This window comes from Pogona vitticeps, chromosome 1 (genome assembly GCF_051106095.1).
Source record: "Pogona vitticeps strain Pit_001003342236 chromosome 1, PviZW2.1, whole genome shotgun sequence".
Classification (NCBI taxonomy): Eukaryota; Metazoa; Chordata; class Lepidosauria; order Squamata; family Agamidae; genus Pogona; species Pogona vitticeps.
Window position 1 is genome coordinate 44,271,920 of NC_135783.1, and position 22,025 is coordinate 44,293,944.

Below are 22,025 nucleotides of genomic sequence, written 5' to 3' on the forward strand. Positions count from 1 at the left end.
TGCCAGAATGCCATAGGTTAGGACACTCTCAATGGTGCTACGACAGTATGACAGAAGTAAATGCTGAGATAAATTTAACTTGCCGAGCATTCTCAGGAAATACAGCCTCTTCTGTGCCTTTTTCATTAGCACGTCGGCATTTATAGTCCATGAGAGGTCCTCTGAGATGTAAGTACCCAGAAATTTAAAACTACCAACTCTCTCCACTTCCTCACCGTTTATGTACAGTGGTAAATGTACATTTCTCTTCCTCCTAAAATCAATTATGAGTTCTTTAGTTTTTTTGATGTTAAGTTTGAGATGATTTTCTTTACACCAAAGTATCAACCTTTGTACTTCCTTTCTATAAGCAGACTCATTGTTCTTATTTATGAGCCCCACCACTGTCGTATCATCCGCAAATTTAATGAAAAATTGACACTTACTTACTTATTACATTTTTACCATCCCATAGTCAACAGTCACACTCTGGACTGTGTACAAAAAGCCACAATATCAAACAACAACAATAATAAAAGGGACAAATATTAGTGAACAGAAAAGATATACTTATAGAAAGATGATACAATTACAGGAAATGGTACCTGGTACTGTATATATTTTTGCATTTTACAGCTTCTTTCTGTGGAACACAATAATTTTTTTAGAGCTTCTCGTTGTTGTGTGGAACTTACACCAGGAATGACAAATTATTTTATTGTTAAAACAATTCTAAAGTATTGCTGGAAACAGAATATTGAATGTATTGAATGCTTCTGTATCCAAAAGCTAATATGAAATGTTTATGTTAAGAACAAGTTATTTCTGTCCTCACAAAGTAATCACCAGGGTACACTTTTACTTTGGTTCAGACTGGTTTTTGGTTGAAGCTAAACCTTTAATCTATAGTAAAATTGCATGAAGTATGTGAAACCAAGTCTCAGCATTCAGATCTGTAATGAGAGAAAATGAGGATTAGTCATTTTTAATAGCCACACAGGAGGGACGGTAGATTCTGTAGTGTAATCTCACTAATTGGTCTACTGTAGACATACAGTAATACAGTTTAATATAACAGCAAGTTACACTTCATACAGAATGCTTTCTATCCCAGAGCTTGAAATGATAGTTTGGAAAATCAGCTTGTATTAATATTGAAAAATGAAAATGTTTTAACTAATTACAGTAAGTCAATTTTATGAATGCATTAATTAAAATGGAGAAGGTATGTGTCATATTCCTATCCCAAAGGGAAATTGTTTTAATGAACATGAAAATGAGGAACAAAACTTCTCTTGATGCAAGTGGCACTTTTTTCATTTTGCAAAAACTGTACTATAAAACTGGCCAGAAAGACCTGTATTCAGAATGTAGGAGCATAGCTGTCTGTATTGGCCAACTCAGTGGCAGACCAGCACAGTTTCTACAGTAAGAACATTTTCACCAATATTTTCAGGGGTGTTTTTTTCCTTTGTTCCAAGAGGCAGTTTTGACATGGGCAGTTCAATGGGCCTTTAACAATTGGCTACAATAAATCTTCTCTGTACTAGAGAGGCTGCTGACTTGCAATACTTCTTTGAATAACTTTACTTTCCAAAAGTATTCATGGGAGACTGAAGCTACTACAGTACTTCTTTTAAGCATTGCCCAAAACTGAAAATAAGTTTTAGACAGTGGTTTTGAACTGACTTGGGCACAATAAGAGTTAGCCTGGGTGACCTTAGTAGCTGGCTTGAGTGGGATAGGAAGATCTCTGAAGTCAATTTGTTTAGGTTAATTGTTTCACTTAGAAATAGTTCTTATAATGGTTTGCTACAGAATGAATATAGTTGCCTGGTCTTTTTATAGAATCCTAGGGTGTTGATAGGTTTAAACTATAAGTTTTAAAAGGTCTGAGAAAAGCTGTAGGTTCTTGGATTTTAAAGGTTGAAGCCATCAGATGAATTATTTCCATGCTTTGCTCTGTTTTATCAGCTATAATATGGCACTTTTCAACTGTAAGGCAAAATAATAATGAATAGCCTTTTTTGAAACCTCATTGAAAACTATTATACAACTTAGATTAATACTACTGTATATTGCCTTGCCATTGACTTGAGGATAGTGTAATGATCAGGGTGCTGGGCTTGGAAAATGGAGATCTGAGATGAAGTCCTGAGCTGTGGAGAAGGACTCTACAAGATGAAGAGATTTCTTGGGAGACTGTGATTTCCTTGAGAGGAAGTAGTTGAGTGCCATGTGATACTGCAGCAAGTAAGGTTTGCCATTTGTCTCTTTTTAAATTTAAACTCTTAGAATTCTCCAGTAATTCCCAAGGCAGAGGTCTGGGGCTTCCATCTAGTCCATAAACACACCTGCAGACACGTTCATTTCACTCACCTGAAGAAGGCTGAGGCCTCTGTCTAGGTCAGTGGTCGGGGAACAGGGGTAAATTACCCCAAATGGGGTAAAGGTGAAAATCCTGGGGGTAATGAGCAGAGTGCTACCCCCTCCCTCCCACCCCCACCCTCTGTAGCCAAATCTCAAATTGTAAGCCACCTCTCCCTGTTACTTCCTTGGTTGCAGCAGGGCACTTGTAAATCCTCTGTTCTTTCAGAGATCGGAGATAAGCCTGTTTGATTGGTTACAGGTGTGGATTAGCCCCAGGCAGTCAGTCAATCCGGGGGCTTGTGAATGACTGCTTCCTCCGGAAATGACTGCAAACAAGCAGGAGGAGGGAAAGGATCAAGTTAACAAGGGAAGGAGGGAAGGAAGGTGTGAGAGACCGAGGGCTTCATTAAGCTTATTTAAATGTATGTAGAAAAGGGAGGGAGGGTGTATGGATGTGTATGTCTCTCTGTGTGTGTGTGTCTGTGTATGTGTGTGTGTGAGAGAGAGAGAGTGAGAGAGACTGACTCAAAACTATGAAAAAGAACAGGCAAGCAAAAGAGAAAGCTCAAATTAAGGCTTTCCTTCCAAGAAGCAGGCGTCTTTGAATTTCATGGCTGCTGTGACTCTCTGCAGTGATCATGGAGCCCAAGAAAGTAAAATCGGTCACTGCCTCCACATCTTCCCCTTCTATTTGCCAGGAGGTGATGGGACCAGTGGACATGATCTTAGTTGTTTTGATGTTGAGCTTCAGACCATTTTTGCGCTCTCCTCTTTCACCCTCATTGAGAGGTTCTTTAAGTCCTCCTCATTTTCTGCCATGCTTTTGTGTAGTCAATGAAGCAGAAGTAGATTTTTTCTGGAACTCTCTGGCTTTCTCCATAATCCAGTGCATGTTAGCAATTTGGTCTCTAGTTCTTCTGCCCCTTCAAAATCCAGCTTGTACTTCTGGGAGTTCTTGGTCCACATACTGCTGAAGCCTATCTTGGAGGATTTTGAGCATAACCTTGCTAGCGTGTGAAATGAGTGCAATTGTACGGTAGTTGGAGCATTCTTTTGCACTTCCCTTCTTTGGGATTGGGATGTAGACTGATCTTTTCCAATCCTCTGGCCACTACTGAGTTTTCCATTGATGATGATTAAAAAAAAGCACACTGGTCATGTGATACTGGGTCATGGCACCAGGGTGGGTGACATGACCTTTAGCCTGGTTTGTTCCTTTTTGCACACCACACATAGAATGATTAAAGTGGTATGGGAAAGCCCCCCCCGTCAATTCTGTGTTGGCTGTTTCTAGCAAGCACATCATTGCTAGCACCACTCACTGATGATGATTAAATCCTCTGCGAGCTAGCAAAAATTTAATGCAACTTGCTAGGCATGTTGGACACCTTACTACTCCCTATACCACACCTTGGCTGGAGTGTAATGTGTTCAAGCAAAAATAGTGTACATCTTTATCAAATTTGGTGCATCCTGCTAGTTCGGTACACAGCCTGTGTAGATTCAATAATATTTTTAATTCAAATAATGTATGGTTTCCTTCCTTTTGAATCAAGGGGGTAATGTCGGCGTATATAAATTTTTTGGAGAGTAAAAGGTAAAAGTTTCCTGACTCCTGGTCTAGGTTGTCTAGGTCTTATTTCCTGTCACAGTGCTTCTTGGATGTTGCTCCAGTTCTTCCTGGAGGTGATAGTCTGCTTTTGATGCTCTATAGAGAACACCTCGTGAACTAACGCCATCCCCTAGACTGTGTTAGTAGTATAATGTGCCATCACATAGCACATAATCTAACACACTCTTTGGGTTGGTGTTAGTTTAAGTGGAACTCTCAGTAAAACATACAGTAAAAGGCAAGAGACTACCACTTCAAGGAAGCATTGCAGTCAAGTTGATTCCAAATTCTGGCCACCTCAGCTGGGTTTCCAAAGGACCGTGCTCATTCCCATTTCCAAGCCATAGAGCCAGTGTTTGCCCATAGACAGTTTCCGTGGTCACATGGCCGACATGACTAGACATGGAACGCTGTTACCTTGCCACCATGGTGGTACCTATTTATCTACTCACATTTACATGCTTTTGAACTGCTAGGTTGGCAGGAGCTGGGACAAGCGACAGGAGCTCACTCCTTCATGTGGATTTGAGCTTTCAACTACTGGTCTTCCAACCTTGCAGCACAGAGGCTTCTGCGGTTTAACATGCAATGCCACCACATCACCTTTCTATACAAATACTATAACTCAATTAATAATAAATAATTTATTTCCCTATATACAGTGCTCTAGCAGGCTATAATGGCACTATATTTGCCTATGGACAGACAGGAAGTGGTAAAACATTCACTATCACTGGAGGAGCTGAACGTTACAGTGACCGGGGCATTATTCCACGGACATTATCTTACATCTTTGAGCAGTTGCAAAAGGTACAGGCCATTTGATCTTTTTTTTAAATTTTGAAAACAGTTCATTAACTAGTATAGTTGAGTATGCATAGATGGTTTGAATTAAATGTCCCAAAGAAAGGATATCTGCAAAAATGAGCTGGACCTATGAAGGCTTATGTCATAATAAATGCGTCAGTCTTCAAGGGGGCACACACTGCCTGAAACCCATGGATGTAGCTGGTAATGTCACCAACTACAGCCAAGCCATGGCCATTTTGGGACAATTAAAAACTTCTTAATTCAACACGCACACACACACGCACACACACATACACACATAGTTCTAAGAATCTCTAAGGATTTAAAGTCTGAAAATCACCACCACCAATCATAGGATTGGCAGTGGTGGCAATTTTCAGTCTTTAAACTCTTCTCTACACCATTCTGAGGCTCCCAAACATTTCCCCAGAATGAAGGGTATTCTTAGGGATTCCTAGAAACCGAGGTGGGGGGAGCTAGAAAGTTTTAATCTCCAGTAGTATGATCAGGGCTGTTGCAAGATGTACGTTGTATAACAAGATTTCAGCCATTAAGTTCATTTGTGCCTTGGTACAATGTACTAAGCATAAGTATCTTCATGTACTTTCACTCATGTTTGCATTTGTTCATGAAGGGCTGCAAGCATTAATGTGTTTATAGGTAAAATGCTTATCCAACTATACATTGGATTTTATCATCTCAATTCTAAGATATACTGCATCAATTTTGTGCAAGTCTATAGCATTGAAATGGTTAGTATTGCATACATTCTGACAAAAAAAGGAACGGAAGCCTCTTGCACTCAAAATAAACATGTCAGTGAATAATGCTGATTGCAGTTTTGGGTTCTTCATAAATCTGGAACATTTTGGAAGGAAAGACTGTTACTTGGTGCAAGAGGGTCAGAGGTGTAGTGCTGTGTGCTTAGGTGACCTGACCATCTGTATTGAGCAAGGCAGGTATAGATAATAAGAGCTATTTAACTGTGAAAGCGGCTGATTCCGGAGGCTACAATCTCTCCTGTGTTCTGAGATGTTTAAATAAAGTTTGAATGGCCATTTGTCAAAGGTGCTTTAGAAGTGAAAGCCTTTCAGTGGTAGGGGATTGGATGTGATGACTCTTGGTTTGCTTCCAACAGTTCTCTAGTTTTAAGGATATGATAAGATCGTAAAGCAAAACTACAACTGGAAACATAGCCAGCAGACAAAACCAGAATTTAAAGTCAGAAAAAGTAGAGTTGCCATAAGCTTAAGAGTTGTTAAATTGTGGCACATCTGACAGATACAGAAATAAGACATCAAAGAATAGAGGAAATGAGTAAATGGGATATCAAGAGTTGAAAGGTAATTATGTAACAGCAGAACAAAACTGGTATGACCAAGACAGAAAACTAAAAAGGCAAATTTTCTAGCATGCTCAGGATAATATTATAAAGGGAGCCACTTGATAGACAGGTTCTGATAAAAGTAAATCTGGTCTATATGGTTGATGCTAACTTAACTATTCTCACAGTGCATCTGAGTAACTTAGTGACCTCAATAGGGCTTTCAAGGTAATAAGTGGTTCTACCAGTTCCACTATCCAGTGAGTTTCCATGGCCAAGTGGGGATTCAGTCCCTGGTCTTGACAGTTGTAGTCCATCACTTTCTCCACTATACAACACTGGTCATGGACATATTGTGGCCATGACCATTTTGATTGCTTCATTACAAGGCATACATCCTGAGATGCAGTTGGGGTTTTGAGTAATGGCTCCTATTAGCAAAAGTTTGTACTTATATCTTTTGATTTTGAATGCACTCTTTTTGTTTTCATCCAATTCAGGATAGCAGCAAAGTATACACAACACATATCTCCTATTTAGAAATTTACAATGAATGTGGTTATGATCTTCTGGATGCACGACATGAAGCCTCCAGATTAGAAGATTTGCCGTGAGTAACATTTTGTTAAAGTACAAGTATTGTTACTGCTTCAGAATCCCATCCTTCTTTAGATATTTTATTCCAATCTCTTCCAAACTGTTTATCTTCAAATTTATAGGATTACAGCTCCCAGAAACCCTCAGAGGCCACAACATCTTTGAGCAAGAGACTGGGAGAAAGTGCTTTAACTACAATACTTGTTTTACCTAATACAGTTGTGCCCCACAAGACGATGTTAATTCGTTCGGCGAAAATCACTGTCTTGTGAAAACATCGTCTTGCGAAATGCGATTCCCCATTGGAATGCATTGAAATCCGTTTAATGCATTCCTATGGGGAAAAATCATCGTCGTTTTGCAAAGATTGCCCATAGAGAAACCGTTTTGCGAAGCACGGATCACCTGTAAAAATCGTTGTCTTGCAAAAAATGGTCCCAAAAACACCCGTTTTGCGAGTCACGGAGTCAGCTGTCAAAATCGTTATCTTGCGAAAATTGGTCCCCCCCCCCCAAAAAAAAACCTGTCTTACGAAGCACGGTCTGAAACATTGTCCACCGAACATCACCCATAGGAAACACCATTTTGCGAAGCGCTATAGCGAACACAAAAACTTATCGTCTAGCAAATTAACTGTTTTGTGAGGTAATCGTCTAGCGGGGCACCACTGTAGATTTATTAATGTGTTGTATTTCCTATACTTTCTGCACAGTAAGGGTAGAATTTTGTTAGTATTTACATAAGGTTAGCGCAACTTGCTATAGCTAATTGAGAAATGTGCTGGGGCACATCACAGTTTTGCAGTTGAGATCAGTAGCGGATGTGGTAGCCCGGTTAGTTCCCGAGGCTTCTAAATTCAATCTTCATGGCTTCTGTGAATCACACTCTGGGTGATCCACGCATGCTCAGAGCCTCATCAGAATATTTTAGAGCTTCTGCAGTCAGAAAAGATACATTAATACAAGCCCCTCCCCCTTAGTATATGTATCTTGGCACCAAGGCTCTCCCTTCAGTTTCTCTTCAACTGCTGCATTGAGAGCCTCGCTTCTAGCTTCTGTAACTTTTTCTCTGGAAAAAAAAGATAAAAGAAAAGAAAACCCTTTATTTTAATCTTATTTCTTTATCAAACTATTTCCTTTGGGCTTGGGGCCAAAGCTCCTCCCCGTCTTCTCTTCAATTCATGGCCTCTTCAGGCCTTTTAAAACCACGCACGGCCTGTAATAATAAGATCTCTTTTTCCAATGGCCATGCTAAGTGTCTTTTTTGTCTTAGAGAGGTTCATCAAACCTATTCCTGCCCCCACTATAAGAACTTCAGGTCTGGGGTGCTACACAGTCACCTTTCCAGGCTTAAACTTCAACTTTGGGAACAATCCCTCCAGCCAGACAAACCAGTGGCACAACCAACGTGCAGGTCTGTGCCTCACGCCAGAGTCATGGACAAGGCCATTTCCAAAGTGGTAAATCGACCATCCTCTCCCATTCCAAAGAACAAAGGGCCCCTTCAACATCGACTTCCACCTTATCTCCTGCCACTTGGCCTCACCAAACAGTTGATGTCGACTGCCTCGGCATTGAAACCTCCAGTCACCAAATGGAAGATGTGGACCAACCAGCCTTCGGAGGCTGATCCTCGTCCACTGAAAAAGGCCAAGTCCTTGAAGTCAAAGCCCTCCAAGGCTATTTCCACGCCAATTTTGCAGCCACCTCCTTAGTCAGAAGACCTTGTCTGCATTGGATTACTCTCCAATGATGAGGTTCCTCCAGCCCATCAGCCGTCACCTCATCCCTCCCAGTCCCCTGATTGAGATCAGTGCATTGACTGACTGGCTGCTTCTCCACTGACCAGTCCTCCATAGTTCTCCAGATCCCCTAGTGGGTCCTCTGAGGCTGTTTCACCTGTCCATGACACTGCTGCAGAACTTGAGACTGTGCTTTATTCTGCCCCTGTTGGCCTACCACCTTTGCCTCCAGAGCACAAACATTTCTTTATTTAACTTATTTATTTATTTAACTTACATGCCGCTCACTCTACCCAAAGGTTTCTGGGCGGCTTACAACAATTAAAATGCAATAAAAAAGATAAAACAATTAAAATACGATTAAAATATATACTCTAAAAATTGCCATCAGGACCCACAGTTGATATTACTTCAATTAAAAGCCTTCTGGAACAGGAAGGTGGCACCAAAATGTCATCAGCGTCGGCATCAAACAAATCTCAATTGGGAGGGCGTTCCATAGTCTGGGGGGAGCTGCCGAAAAGGACCTTTGTCTACAAGCCATCCCTCTTGCCTCCTTGAGGGACAGCTCTTTCAAAAGGGCCCCCTAGCTAGATCTTAACTGCCATGTAGGTTCATAAGGAAGGAGGCGGTCCTTCAGGTATCCAAGGCCCAAGCTGTTTATGGCTTTATATGTCAGAGCAAGCACTTTGAATTGGGCCTGGGCAGCAACTGGTAGCCAATGTAATTTAAACAGCATCGGCTTGATATGTCCCCTAGCAGCCCCACCACTCACCAACCATGCAGCTCGATTCTGGACCAGTTGCAGTCGCCGGACCGTCTTCAAAAGCAGCCCCATGTAGAGTGCATTGCAGTAATCTATGCGAGATGTTACCAGTGTGTGTGTAACTGTCATGAGACTCCGCTTGTCCATGTAGGAGCGTAGCTGGTATAATTTCTGCAGCTGAAGGAAGGCACCCCTGACCACCGGGTCCACCTGGGCTTCCAGAGTTAGACTGGGGTCCAGGAGAACCCCCAGGCTGCGGACCCTGTCCCTTAGGGGGAGTGTAATCCCATTCAGGGCAGGGAAATGGTCCTCCAACCTGTCCGGCGAAGCACCCATTAACAGCACTTCCATCTTGTCTGGATTGAGTTTCAATTTATTAACCGTCATCCAGTCCATTATCAAGTCCAGACATGAGTTCAACGCAGAAACCGCCTCACCTGGATTGGTTTAAAACGAGAGGTAGAGCTGAGTGTCGTCAGCATATTGCTGTCTCCTCAGCCCAAACCTCCTGATGACCTCTCCCAGCAGTTCCATATACAGTTGTGTTCAAAATTATTCAACCCCCAATGCTGTAAAGGCGTTTAGGGACTATAGTGTACATTTGGAATTGTATTCAGAATGAAATCCTACAAGGACGTTTTAAAGAACCAAATGCAACTAAAATAACATCAATTGTTTATGTAATGCAGTAGTAAATGTTTCTTTTGTGGTTTCTTCATTGCCACAATTATTCAACCCCTTAAAGACTACCACTCTGAAGAAGAGAGGTTCATTCAGGTGTTTTCGATCAGGTATTGAAAACACCTGTGGATGTCACCGAGCACCAATCAAGCATAATAAGCACCAATTAGGCAGCTTTAAAATGACTGTGGTACTCAGCTCCTTCTAGACATTTACTGGTGTGGTTACAAACATGGTGAAGTCAAGAGAATGGTCCAGGAAGACAAGAGAAGAGGTGATTTGTCTTCACAGGAAGGGCAATGGCTATAAGAAGATTGCAAAGAAGTGAAACATACCAAGAGACACCATAGGAAGCATCATTCGCAAATTCAAGGCAAAGGGCACTGTTGAAATGCTACCTGGTCGTGGAAGAAAGAAGATGCTGACTTCGACTGCTGTGCGCTACCTAAAGCGTAGAGTGGTGAAAAGTCCCCGTGTGACTGCTGAGGAACTGAAAAAAGATTTGTCAGATGTGGGTATAGAAGTTTCAGCTCAGACAATAAGGCGCACACTGCGTAATGAAGGTCTCCATGCCAGAACCCTCAGGCGCACCCCCTTGCTGTCTCCCAAGAATAAGAAGAGTCGACTGCAGTATGCCAAAAGTCATGTGGGCAAACCACAAAAGTTGTGGGATAGTGTTCTGTGGACTGATGAAACAAAATTAGAACTGTTTGGGCCCATGGATCAACGCTATGTTTGGAGGAGGAAGAACAAGGCATATGACGAAAAGAACACCTTGCCTACTGTGAAGCATGGCGGAGGGTCAATAATGCTTTGGGGCTGTTTTGCTTCTGCAGGTACAGGGAAGCTTCAGTGTGTACAAGGTACCATGAATTCTCTTCAGTACCAGGAGATATTGGATGAAAATGTGATGCAGTCCGTCACACACCTGAGGCTTGGGAGATGTTGGACCTTTCAACAGGACAATGATCCCAAGCATATCTCCAAGTCCACTAGAGCATGGTTGCAGAGGAAAGGCTGGAACATTTTGGAGTGGCCATCGCAGTCACCATACTTAAATCCGATTGAGAACCTCTGGTGGGACTTAAAGAAAGCAGTTGCAGTGCGTAAGCCTAAGAATTTGACTGAACTGGAGGCTTTTGCCCATGAAAAATGGGCGAAGATACCCGTAGATCACTGCAAGACACTTGTGTCAAGCTATGCTTCACGGTTAAAAGCTGTTATAACTGTAAAAGGATGTTGTACTAAGTACGAAGATTGAATGTCACTTGGGGGTTGAATAAAAACGAATAATGATGTGAGCACAGAAAAGACATTTGTGGTTATTTCATTATAAACTTAAGGTTATATTTCTCTGACCTACAAGTGCCTCTTTCATGTAAATGTAAGCAAGATGACTGAATGATCAAAATCAATGTCAAAATGGCCAAAACATTCAATTTCAGTGGGGGTTGAATAATTTTGAACACAACTGTAGATGTTAAACAGCATGGGGGACAGTATTGAGCCCTGGGACAGAGCAACTGTCTCCCAGCACCACCCGGTGGACACGGTCAGCTAGGAAGGAGGAGAACCACTGTAAAGGGTGCCTCCCAACTCCCAACCCAGCCAGCCTGGACAAGAAGGCAAGTGGCACCATCACTGAGAAGCCTTTTACCCTGATCAGTGCCCTGCTGAGATGCCTGTCAAGTTCTATCAGCCAGTAACTTTTCCAGTGTCAGCGGCATCCGAGGATCTTGTAGAGCACAATGGAAACTTTGGTGTTGAAGTGATCACACCTCCAGTGTCACCTGGACTTAACTGATGCCTCATATCCATTGGTGCCAAAAAAGCCTAGGCAATTTGACAGATATTCCTCGGCCCCAGCCACTTTCTTGGTGCCAATAAGCTGCCGTATTATTTTCCTCTGCAGTTGGATGACCTCAGCTGTTCATCCTGCTCGGCATCACCAGAGTCCATCTACTCTACAGTAATCCAATGCGGTCTGTCGGAGCTCTTACCAACTTGCTAGCCCCTTCAATATCAACACCAGGCTCCAGAAGCTCCATATGGAGCCTGATTCCATGTCAGCCTCGTTGACAGTCCTCGATATTGGCCTTTACCATGAGAGTCGCCAACTATCAAGGGGCGATGAGCACCTACCAACACTTCTTATGGGACAATATGTCTACCCTGATTGAGGCACTGCCTGATGATAAAAGGGTTCTGGCACAAACTTTTCATCAAGAAGGCCTCTCAGTGGCTAAACAACAAATGTTGGCAGCATGCCACACTGTCGATGCCACATCTAAGTCTATAGTGACCTATGTAGCACTTCACTGTTTCTCCCGGCTTAGGACAGTTGGCCTTGCAGAGGATGCCTGCGCCCATATCGAAGAACTCTCCTTCAATGGCATTGACCTTTTCAGTGCTGAAACAGATGACATTCTTTAGAATGTACAAAAGAAATGAACAACTGCCAGGCACTGGGGAGTTTACACCAAATACCAACAGCACCCACAATACAAACCGTAGTGTCATTTCTACACCTCCTATCAGAGGTTTCAATACGAACCTCAGAGGCAAACAACCAATTCTCCTTGCTACAAACAGCAGATGTACCACAGCAAGACCCAGCAGCAAACCACACTCAGACACCACGACCATAAATTTAAGCATCAGGTTTTACATCAAATCGGCCAAGATCTTGCTACTACCTCTCACCCCTCCCCCTGCTCTTTGGAGCCACCTGCATGGAAAAACCTCTCCACAGATGGCTGGGTCCTCTCTATCATAGAACAAGGGTACTGCATAGAATTCCACCAGCTTCCTCCAGAATTGCACACCTCCGTCACTAACTCTGCAAAACGAAATACAATCCTTATTACTCAAAGACACCATAGAACCTGTACCACTGCAACATACAGACACAGGTTTTCTTTCTCATTATTTCACTGTCCCCACTTAGGTCTTTTTTTACCTACGTACTTCTCCGGCCGCAAAGTTTCTCTTCGACTTGCGGCCAGAGAATCGACCTACGGACCAGAAGGTGGAGGCGGGGAAAGTGCCAAATTCAAATTTGGCGCTTTCCCCACCTCCCCCTTCCAGTCCGTAGGCCGTAGGTCGTGCCTCTGGATGCCTTCCAGGGCTTCTCCACTGCCATGGGAGGCATCTCGGAGGTCCCACCACCACCGATACTGCTTCAGAGCCACTATTAGCGGCGGGGGGGGGGAACCTCCAAGATGACTCCCATGGCGGCGGAGAAGCCCTGGAAGGTATCCGGAGGTCCCTTGCCGCTGCTGCTGCTGCTGGGAGCCGAGCTGCACCGGGCGATCCCGGCCATGCTCGGACTCCTGGACTGTCCAGGAGTCCGCGCATGGCAAGGATCGCCTGGCGCGGCTTGGCTCCCAGCAGCGGCAGTGGCGGCGGGGGACCTCCGGATGCCTTCCAGAGAAGCCCTGGAAGGCATCTGGAGGTCCCCCCAGCCGCCGCCACTGCTGCTGGGAGCCTTCGGAGCTCTCAAAGGGCTTTCCACCCAACATCGGAGGAAGCCCTTTGAGAGCTCCGAAGGCAAAAAGGCAGGGAGAAAGGGCTGGACATTCGAATTAGCCAGCAGCTGGGCCTTCTCGGTTGTGGTCCTGTCTCTGTGAGACTCACTTCTATGCAAGGTCTGCCAGGCTCCCTCCCTCCACACCTTTTGCAAGTCAGCTAAGACTGACCTATTAAAAGAAGGCTTCAGTTGTATCCTTCCCCTTTGTTAGTTTCTGTTGATTCTCCATTTATACCATCTACTTCAACTGTCACCTCATGGCTTTTTTTGTCCTTTTAAAAATCATTTTAAATATAAAGTTATAGATTGCAGTTGGGGTGGCGGCGGCTGTGTTTTAATGTGTTTTAAACAGCCTTCGGCAATGATTTTTCACTGGATGGGCAGTATAGAATAATAGATTCATAGAAAAGTGAAGTTGGAAGGGATCTACAAGGCCATCAAGTCCAACCTGGAGAAAACAAATGAACAAACAAATACTCCATTCTTGGTTCCTCCATAGTTCTGCTGTTCTCACTGCATCAGTTAAAATATATAAATAAATATATAATGTATGCTATACTTTTTGTATGTTAAATTTTATACTGCAAGTCTTAGTGGGTGTGTTTGCTGGCAATAGCCAGAACTGTTTAACCTACATACTCTTTCAAAGAATGAGCTTGTAAAAAATGCCAGTTTGAAAAGTCTGTATATCTAAGTATTCATAAAATTTATTCTGGTTAATGAATTAAGCCCTTACTGTAGGATTGTAGGCAAAATACCAAAGTTAAATTTAACCCAGGCTTTTTTTTTCTCACATAGGAAAATAACAATAATGGAAGATCCTGATCAGAACATTCATCTGAAACATCTCTCTTTGCAACAAGCAACCAATGAGGAGGAAGCACTGAACCTTCTTTTTTTAGGTGACACAAACAGAATGATTGCAGAGGTAGGAATTTTTGGTTGGTAATATCCAAAGTTTCCTTTAGCTTTTAAGCAGCAGAATGCTTACATTTACTGTTAGAACAGTTGTCTGAAGTAATGTAATATTTCTACCTTGATGATAAATGTTCATTCTCAAATTAGCAATTGCTTTTGTTTTTCATTTACAGTGATTTTCAACTGTATTTTGTTTGTTGTATTCGCGAAGGCTTTCACGGCCGGGATCTAATGGTTGTTGTGGGTTTTTCGGGCTTCTTGGCCGTGTTCTGAAGGTGGTTATTCCTAACGTTTCGCCACTCTCTGTGGCCGGCATCTTCAGAGGACAGCACAGTTTGCTGTCCTCTGAAGATGCCGGCCACAGAGACTGGCGAAACGTTAGGAAGAACCACCTTTAGAACACGGCCAAGAAGCCCGAAAAACCCAAAACAACCATTGTATTTTGTTTCTCCCAGTGTATTGCTCGTAGGATGAATGTTTCAGATGTTTTATTTTTCTCTGAGAGAAAATATCCAAAGCAAATGAAGTTATATGCATGACAGGGAATGAGGCAACAGATTTGCCAGTGAATTCTGATCTACAGTATCTAGATGACTATGCTGGATCCATGAGTTAGTTAGCTAGTTAACTAGTTAGTTAGCTAGTTAGCTAGTTAGCTAGTTAGTTTATTTAACTTATATGCCGCCCACACTACCCAAAAGTCTCTGGGCAGCCTACAGCAATTTAAATGCAATAAAAAAGACATGTTCACAATTCAGTACACCAAGTGCAACATGTTCTGCTCTTGAGTAGGGAGAGACACAGCCTCGCTAGGAGACACCTTCATGGTAGTCTGTGAAGACTGTCTTCTTTACTTGTTCCCACCCATTCCACTGATTCAGTGGACGTTGGTCAGGGCTCATCAGCTACGGGCCAGGGCGATTCTAGTGGCCCCATGGTGGCCTCAGCAACCATGGTTTACAACACTGAGGTCCATGGCAGTCGAGTTCTTCAGATTACCTTCTCATCTGCATCTTCTCATGCAAGATGCAGGCAACATCTGCCATCCAGACCTAGAATCACGCCACCTTCCAGCTTGGAGAATTCTCCCAAGATAGCAGAAGGCTATCCCTTCCACCAAGCTGTTATACTCCTACAAATGGAATAATTTCTACAAATTTATTACGTCTAGAGATCTGTCGCCTATTCCTGTATCCTTGAATACTCTGCTCATTTTGCTCCATCACCTATTTGATCAGGGCTTAACACTTTCTACTCTTAAAGTTTATATATCAGCTATCGTAACTTATCAACCGGCAAGTTCAAAGGCATCACGTTTGTTTTCACATCTGATCCTGAAGATGTTTTTAAGGGGCTTATGCAATATCTGCCCACCTGCTTGACCCCCATTACCGCAGTGGTCCTTGAAAGTCATTTTACAAGCTCTTACTCATCCTCTGTTCGAGCCAATGGCTTTGTCACATCTTTGATTCATCTCCTTCAAAACTTTGTTCTTGGTAGTAATAACTTTTGCGAAGAGAGTGAGTGAATTGGCTTCACTTTGGCCGATGCGCCTTATCTACAGTTCTACCTGGACAAGATAATCTTGTATCCTGACATCTCTTTCCTTCCCAAAGTTGTTTCAAGTTTTCACGTTAATCAACGTTTGATTTTCCCAGTGTTATTCCCTAATCCTTCTTCAGACATTGAGTGCATGCTCCATTCCTTAGATGTTCATTGTGCATTAGGGTTTTACACAACCAGGACTAAGGACTTTCGCACGTCTTCCAGATTATTTGTATGCTTCCATGGCCCTGGTAAAGGCTCTCCTGCCTCCTCTCAGACGATTTCTAGGTGGATTGTGTCTGCTATTTCTTTGGCCTATGAACTGCCTGGCAAAGTTACACCAGAGGCATTAAAGGCACACTTTACGAGAGCTGTGGCTACTTCAACTGCCCTATTGCGTGGAGTTGATGTGTCAGATATTTGCCGAGCAGCCACATGGTCCACACCATCCACCTTTGTGACGCACTACCGTCTGGACCTCAGGGCCAAGAAGGAAGCAAGTTTTGGAAGTGCTGTGTTGACTTTCTTATTGGCGTGACAGCCCTCCTTCTGGTAAGTGAGCTTGCTAGTCACCCAATTGTGTGCATTCACAGAGGCCACAAGGAAGAAAGAAAGGTTACTTACCTGTAACCATGGTTCTTTGAGTGGTCCTCTGTGAATCCACATATCCCGCCCAGCCTCCCCGCTGTCCGTCACTTGGTTCTTGAACTTGTTACGGTCAGAGCCTTGACAGCAGCGGACATTTTGGAACTGAGGTATTACAGGAGGACGGAGCATGCGATATGGGGCAACATACAATTAATTAAGTTTTTTAAGCTCTAGAATATTTCAAAGAGTCCTGCACAGGCGCAGTCTAAACCCAATTGTGTGGATTCACAGAGGACCACTTGAAGAACCATGGTTACAGGTAAGTAACCTTTCTACCTATGCACAACAAGGCGTGGCATGACTAATTACAGCAGAAACCCTAATTCGCAGCCATCAGTTGTTGCAGTGATGTTATTTTACCTATATATGCATAAGTTGTGCTGTGACCTACATAATTTCCTGCAGTTATAGTACAGGTTGATCTGAAGTTGTTGGGTTTTGTTTGTTTGTTTGTTTTTTGCTGATCACATGACACAAAGACTGATTTCAATCAGTCTGGCCTTTTTTGCTTCCAACACGGCTTTTTTCCTTCCACTGTTGGGGACTTCTAATTTTTTTCAAGCTGGAACAATTCAGACAGACTTCTTCCTGTATGGTTAGTTGATTTGTACATTTACAGACTGGAGTGTCTGTGGGTGGTGTTTCAGTGACATAAGTAGTTGGGGTGTGATGCTCAAGACCATGGAATACCTGCCTCTGCATTCTTCCTCTGCAACCGTCCTCTGATTATTATTATTTTTTCATATATGAGATTAATGCTAGATCATCTTGTCATCTTATCACTAGTACTGATATACTAGTTTAGTGCTAGGTCACCTCCGGATGAGATTTTTTTTAAAAAAATTACAAATAAAAAGAGAAATAATTCAAATGAAATAAAAGATATTCCTGTGGTATGCAATATTTGCAACAAGTGTGAACAATGAACTCCTCAATCAATCTGCCATCCCTATGTGATCACTGTTGCTATCAATAGCAACATGCCTCTTCAGACAAAATGGTAATACACTGACTTAAAGCTAATTTAAATGTTAGCCACATCGAATGTTTGTGGAAATATCATAAAGAAGGCCTGTCTAGGGAGAGCATTCTGTAAGAGGCGGGTCACAACTATAAAGCCCTCTCCTTTTCACGACCTTCTGAGTCTGTTTCAGGCAAAGTATTTAGAGGCAAGTCTCAGACAATGACATCAGGATGACCTGGCAGATTTATTCCTGCCTTCTTTTCGTACAGGTAAGCAATATTGTGCACATAAGGTTTTTAAATGCAGCTCTCTATCCTTCATGTTCCTTAACAATCAATATACAAAAGCCTACTACGTAATTTTGAACATGGGTAGTGTGGGCGGCATATAAATTGAATGAATGAATGAATGAATGAATGAATGAATGAATGAATGAATGAATGAATGAATGAATAAATAAATAAATAAATAAATAAATAAATAAATAAATAAATAAATAAATAAATAAATAAATAAATAAATAAATAAATAAATAAATAGCTGTTTTGTCTACTAGCTAGCCATGAACCTAACTTACACAAATTATCTAATACCATTTTAAAGCCATCCAGTGTTGTGGCTATCACTATCTTTTAATAGTGAAATTCATAGTTTAGCTGTGCTCCTTTACTTGCCTTTTTTTTCCTGAGGTGAAAAGTCATAAGCCTTTTGTTGTGGAGGAGGTGCATCAGTTCCTTCATAATTTTTAGGGATGTAAATATTCTCTTGTTTCATTCTCACAAGTTATGACAAGGAGCTACTATGGTCTTCTGCTTACCTTCAAGAACGTAGGAAAATTTGCATTGGATCTTGATACTATTCTTGCAGTAGCAAAAGTGTACTCATAGTTGAAGAAGCATCTCTAATAAGAACAGAGAATATAACTTTTTTGAGGGCTGCAAATTAAGAAAGTTGTACAAATAATAACAATAATATTTCAGTGGAAAGAACACAGATTCTGCAGAATGATGTTGGCTTCTGCATTGATGCATGGGTAGGGATCCTGTCAAACAGGATTCCTTCCCATAAAGTCCCACAGGGACAATAACACAAGGTGTTCTGCTTGTGCAGGCATTGTCCTTAGGTAAGCAAAGATTGCTGTTACAAATAGTTGGTGTGTGTTTGTGCAAGGAATTCCTGTATATGAAGTGTGTACTTAGGTTTGATTTGTTCTGGGTTTTTTTTCAGGGGGGCGAGGTTGTCCCTCATTTGTTTTCAGGTCTTTTGGTACTGGGTCTTTGCTTAAACTTGGAAGGGACTGGCTATTAGGGTTCTTTCATTTTCTTTTTCCTCGTTTTTGTTCTATCTCAACCAAAGGCCTTAAAGAACCCTTAAAATATTACAAAACAGGATCAAATGTGGTCTGTTCAAAATTCCTAACAAACTCTTCAAAGTAAGTTCAGAAACCTTCAATTTATGAATGTGGGATATTGTGTTTCTGTACCTACAACTCAAAAACCCAGGAAATAACCCACTATTGCTGCACAATAATGTGCCAGAAGGAAAAAGGATGCCAAGCTTTAGGGAAGCCTGAATGTTGAAAAACCCACCTTTGCCCAAATTGGCTATCCACTTTTGTCCAAGCTGTTTATCTTAGATAATTCAAGTGTTCAGTGAAAAGGCCTCTTAAGTCTTAACTAAACTCTGTGTTCCTAAGAATAATAATTTAAAAACATAAATAAGAGTTTTTTAACATAGGTTTTTCCTCACATACATTAGCCTGAAAGTCTCCTCCCTGCTGGATATTGTCTTTCACAATCACTATAAATATACAGTGGTGCCTCAACTTACGAATGTCCCAACTTATGACCATTTCGAGTTACGACCAGCTCTGGCCGCAAAATTTTGCTTTGACTTGCGGCCAGAGCTTCCAGTTACGAACAGAAGAAGGCAGGGAAAAAAGGCAGAAATTCAAATTGCTGACTGTTGGTAGGCGAACAGGCTGCTTCTTTGTAGCTCTTTTGCCCCAATGGTTAGAGTGAGTGCAATCAGAGGAGGCTTTGGGCTGCCTGGTAAGGTAAGGTGCCGCTTTCTGCTTTCTAAAAACTGTTCTGGGTGGGTTTTGCAGCGTGGTTTTGGGCTGGGTGGTGACATTATGTTTCTATGCGGTCTTGGGGGGTTTGTTTGTTTGTTTTTCCCCATTTCTGATGTGTCTTGGGGAGTTTGTTTGCTTTTTGCTTTGCCTTTTTGCATTTCCAATAGGTCTTGCATGCTTTGCTTGCTTTTCTCCCCCTCCCCTTTGGCTGGAATGGATTAATCAAGCTTCCGATGGGTCTTGCAGTGTGGTTTTTTTTCTGTGATTTTTTCCTTCTGCTGGAACTGATTAATTGCATTTCAGTGCATTGCTTTGGGAAATGGTGCTTCAACTTACGACCATTTCAAATTATGACCGGAGTTCCGGAACTAATTAAGTTCGTAAGTTGAGGCACCACTGTAAGAATAATAATTGCTGTCAAGCTGATTTTCTCATTTCCATCTCCTTCCACAAATCTGCCTTTTCTCCTATCTGCAATGCAACTTCTAAACCTGCATTTCAGTGTGTGGACCTGTCATGCTGTACAATGCTGTAAAACTAGCACGACATAGAAAATGCATATACAGTGGTGCCTCACATAGTGATCGCTCCGTTTAACGAAGAAATCGCTTTGCGACGATGTTTTTGCAATCGCAAAAGCGATCGCTTTGCGGTGTTCCCTATGGGGAAAATTCGCTTTGCGATGATCGCAGGGAAGCGATTATCGCAAAGCCCCCATTTTCGCACAGCTGATCAGCGGTTCCAAAATGGCTACTGGGTAAACAAAATGGCCCCCCGCTGTGTTGTCTTGCTTTAGAGGCACCGAAAATGGCCACCCCTATGGAAGATTTTCGCTTAAGGTTAGTTTTTAAGCCCATAGGAACACATTAGTGGCATTTTAATGCGTTTCTATGGGCTTTTTAATATCGCTTAGTGATGAAATCGCTTAGCAGCGATTTTTGCTGCACGGATTAACATTGCTAAGCGAGGCACCACTGTATTGTTCTTTAATGTCCATTTGACTTGGTTGATTTTTTAGGAAATTATCTCTGTACATGAGTGTATTACCACACATGAATAAGTAATTGCACAGATTAGATGTCATAATTATTTGTGCTACAGGCTGTTTCTCTAGTATAATATATAAATGGCATCAGTAATTTGAAGATGCCCTTAAATATAAAAATGATAATAAATCAAAATTAATCCAGTATTCCTTTAGATTAATGAAAAAGTTAAGTGCTTGTGTATATCGTGGGCAAATGATGCTGAGGTTTGCCAAACCCAGGTTGGATGATAATGTGAGAACACATTGGACTTTATCTTTATACACTTCTAGTTCTGTAAGGATGTCACTATATGAAGATGGTAAATGAGATAAATAGTGTGTTAATACTCAAGGAAGAGTAGAGCAAGAGAAAATGTTCATATTAGGTTTATATTCTGTGTTTTGAATATGAGTGCAATGGCATCTTCATGACTTATTTAGAAAGATGCAGAAAATGCTTCTCAATCAACAGGAGGTATTCTCAAAGAATCTGAAACATTTCTGTTCTGCATTGAAAGTTGCTCCTTGCCTTAAATCTCTAAGGTGACTTTAGGGCAGTGAAATAACATTTTAAATGGCAAATTATCAAACTCAAAGCCAAAGGATTTCTGATTTCTGGCACCTGGAAAGGAAGAATTTCTGGCATAGTCAAAGCACTTATTTTATGTAAAATTTTATGGTCTGAATTTTTAAGAATATGCATGTTAACACTAGACCTGCATATCTGGTTATGCTATCACCCAGAAAAGAAGAAAAAAACATTGATTTTAACCTATTATTATTCTATTTATTTCTGAAGAAATCGTGAACTCTATGAATGGCTTACTAATCACTTTTTAAAATTAGGTTACTAACGTCCATTAATGGAGACAACTTCAGAAGCTGCTATGGTAACAACAAAACATCTGCAAAACAAAACATGACTATGTTGGGTGTACATAGTCATGTTCTTATGGTTTATTTTCATGTCCTTTCAGGAGAGCCAACATTTTCAGGAAAAGTTATTAAGAATGGTTCATGTTTTTAAATCTGGAAAACTAGGAGCAATTTCAAAACTGCAGCTAACCTTAGAACTTTCTTGAAGTTAATAGTAAGAGTTACATGCCAATTAATGATTCTGAATAAATATTACTTAAAGCAGATCTTTTTGTAATCAAGAAAGTTAGCTTTTTAAAACATTTTGTTCACAGAAAAGCATATATTGAGGCATACATATACATTAGAATTCAAACCTTCATCATCATCATCATCATCATCATCATCATCATCATCATCATCATCATCATCATCATCATCATCTATGCCCAGTAATTCCCTTTTTAAAAAGAAGCTTTTGTGGTGTTGTCATGCTAGCATACTTAAGTCTGGCATGACTCAAATAAGCATAATGTTGTAACTTGTGTGTATGAGGTAAAAATCTGTGTGGTGCCAAGTTTCTGT

General features: G+C 41.6%; 2 protein-coding genes across 3 annotated transcripts in view; both read left to right on the plus strand.

Moving 5' to 3' along the window:
• The window catches only part of LOC144586395 (uncharacterized), a 593,808-nt gene that overhangs the window by 105,537 nt on the left and 466,246 nt on the right, over positions 1-22,025 (plus strand). The gene's annotated exons all lie outside the window — the stretch shown is intronic.
• The window catches only part of KIF6 (kinesin family member 6), a 235,694-nt gene that overhangs the window by 22,362 nt on the left and 191,307 nt on the right, over positions 1-22,025 (plus strand). For both annotated transcript variants that reach the window (XM_072991469.2, XM_078383032.1), the window contains exons 4-6: positions 4,624-4,771; positions 6,596-6,705; positions 14,208-14,337. In XM_072991469.2, coding sequence (XP_072847570.2) covers positions 4,624-4,771; positions 6,596-6,705; positions 14,208-14,337 — 388 coding nt within the window. The remainder of the gene's footprint in view (positions 1-4,623; positions 4,772-6,595; positions 6,706-14,207; positions 14,338-22,025) is intronic.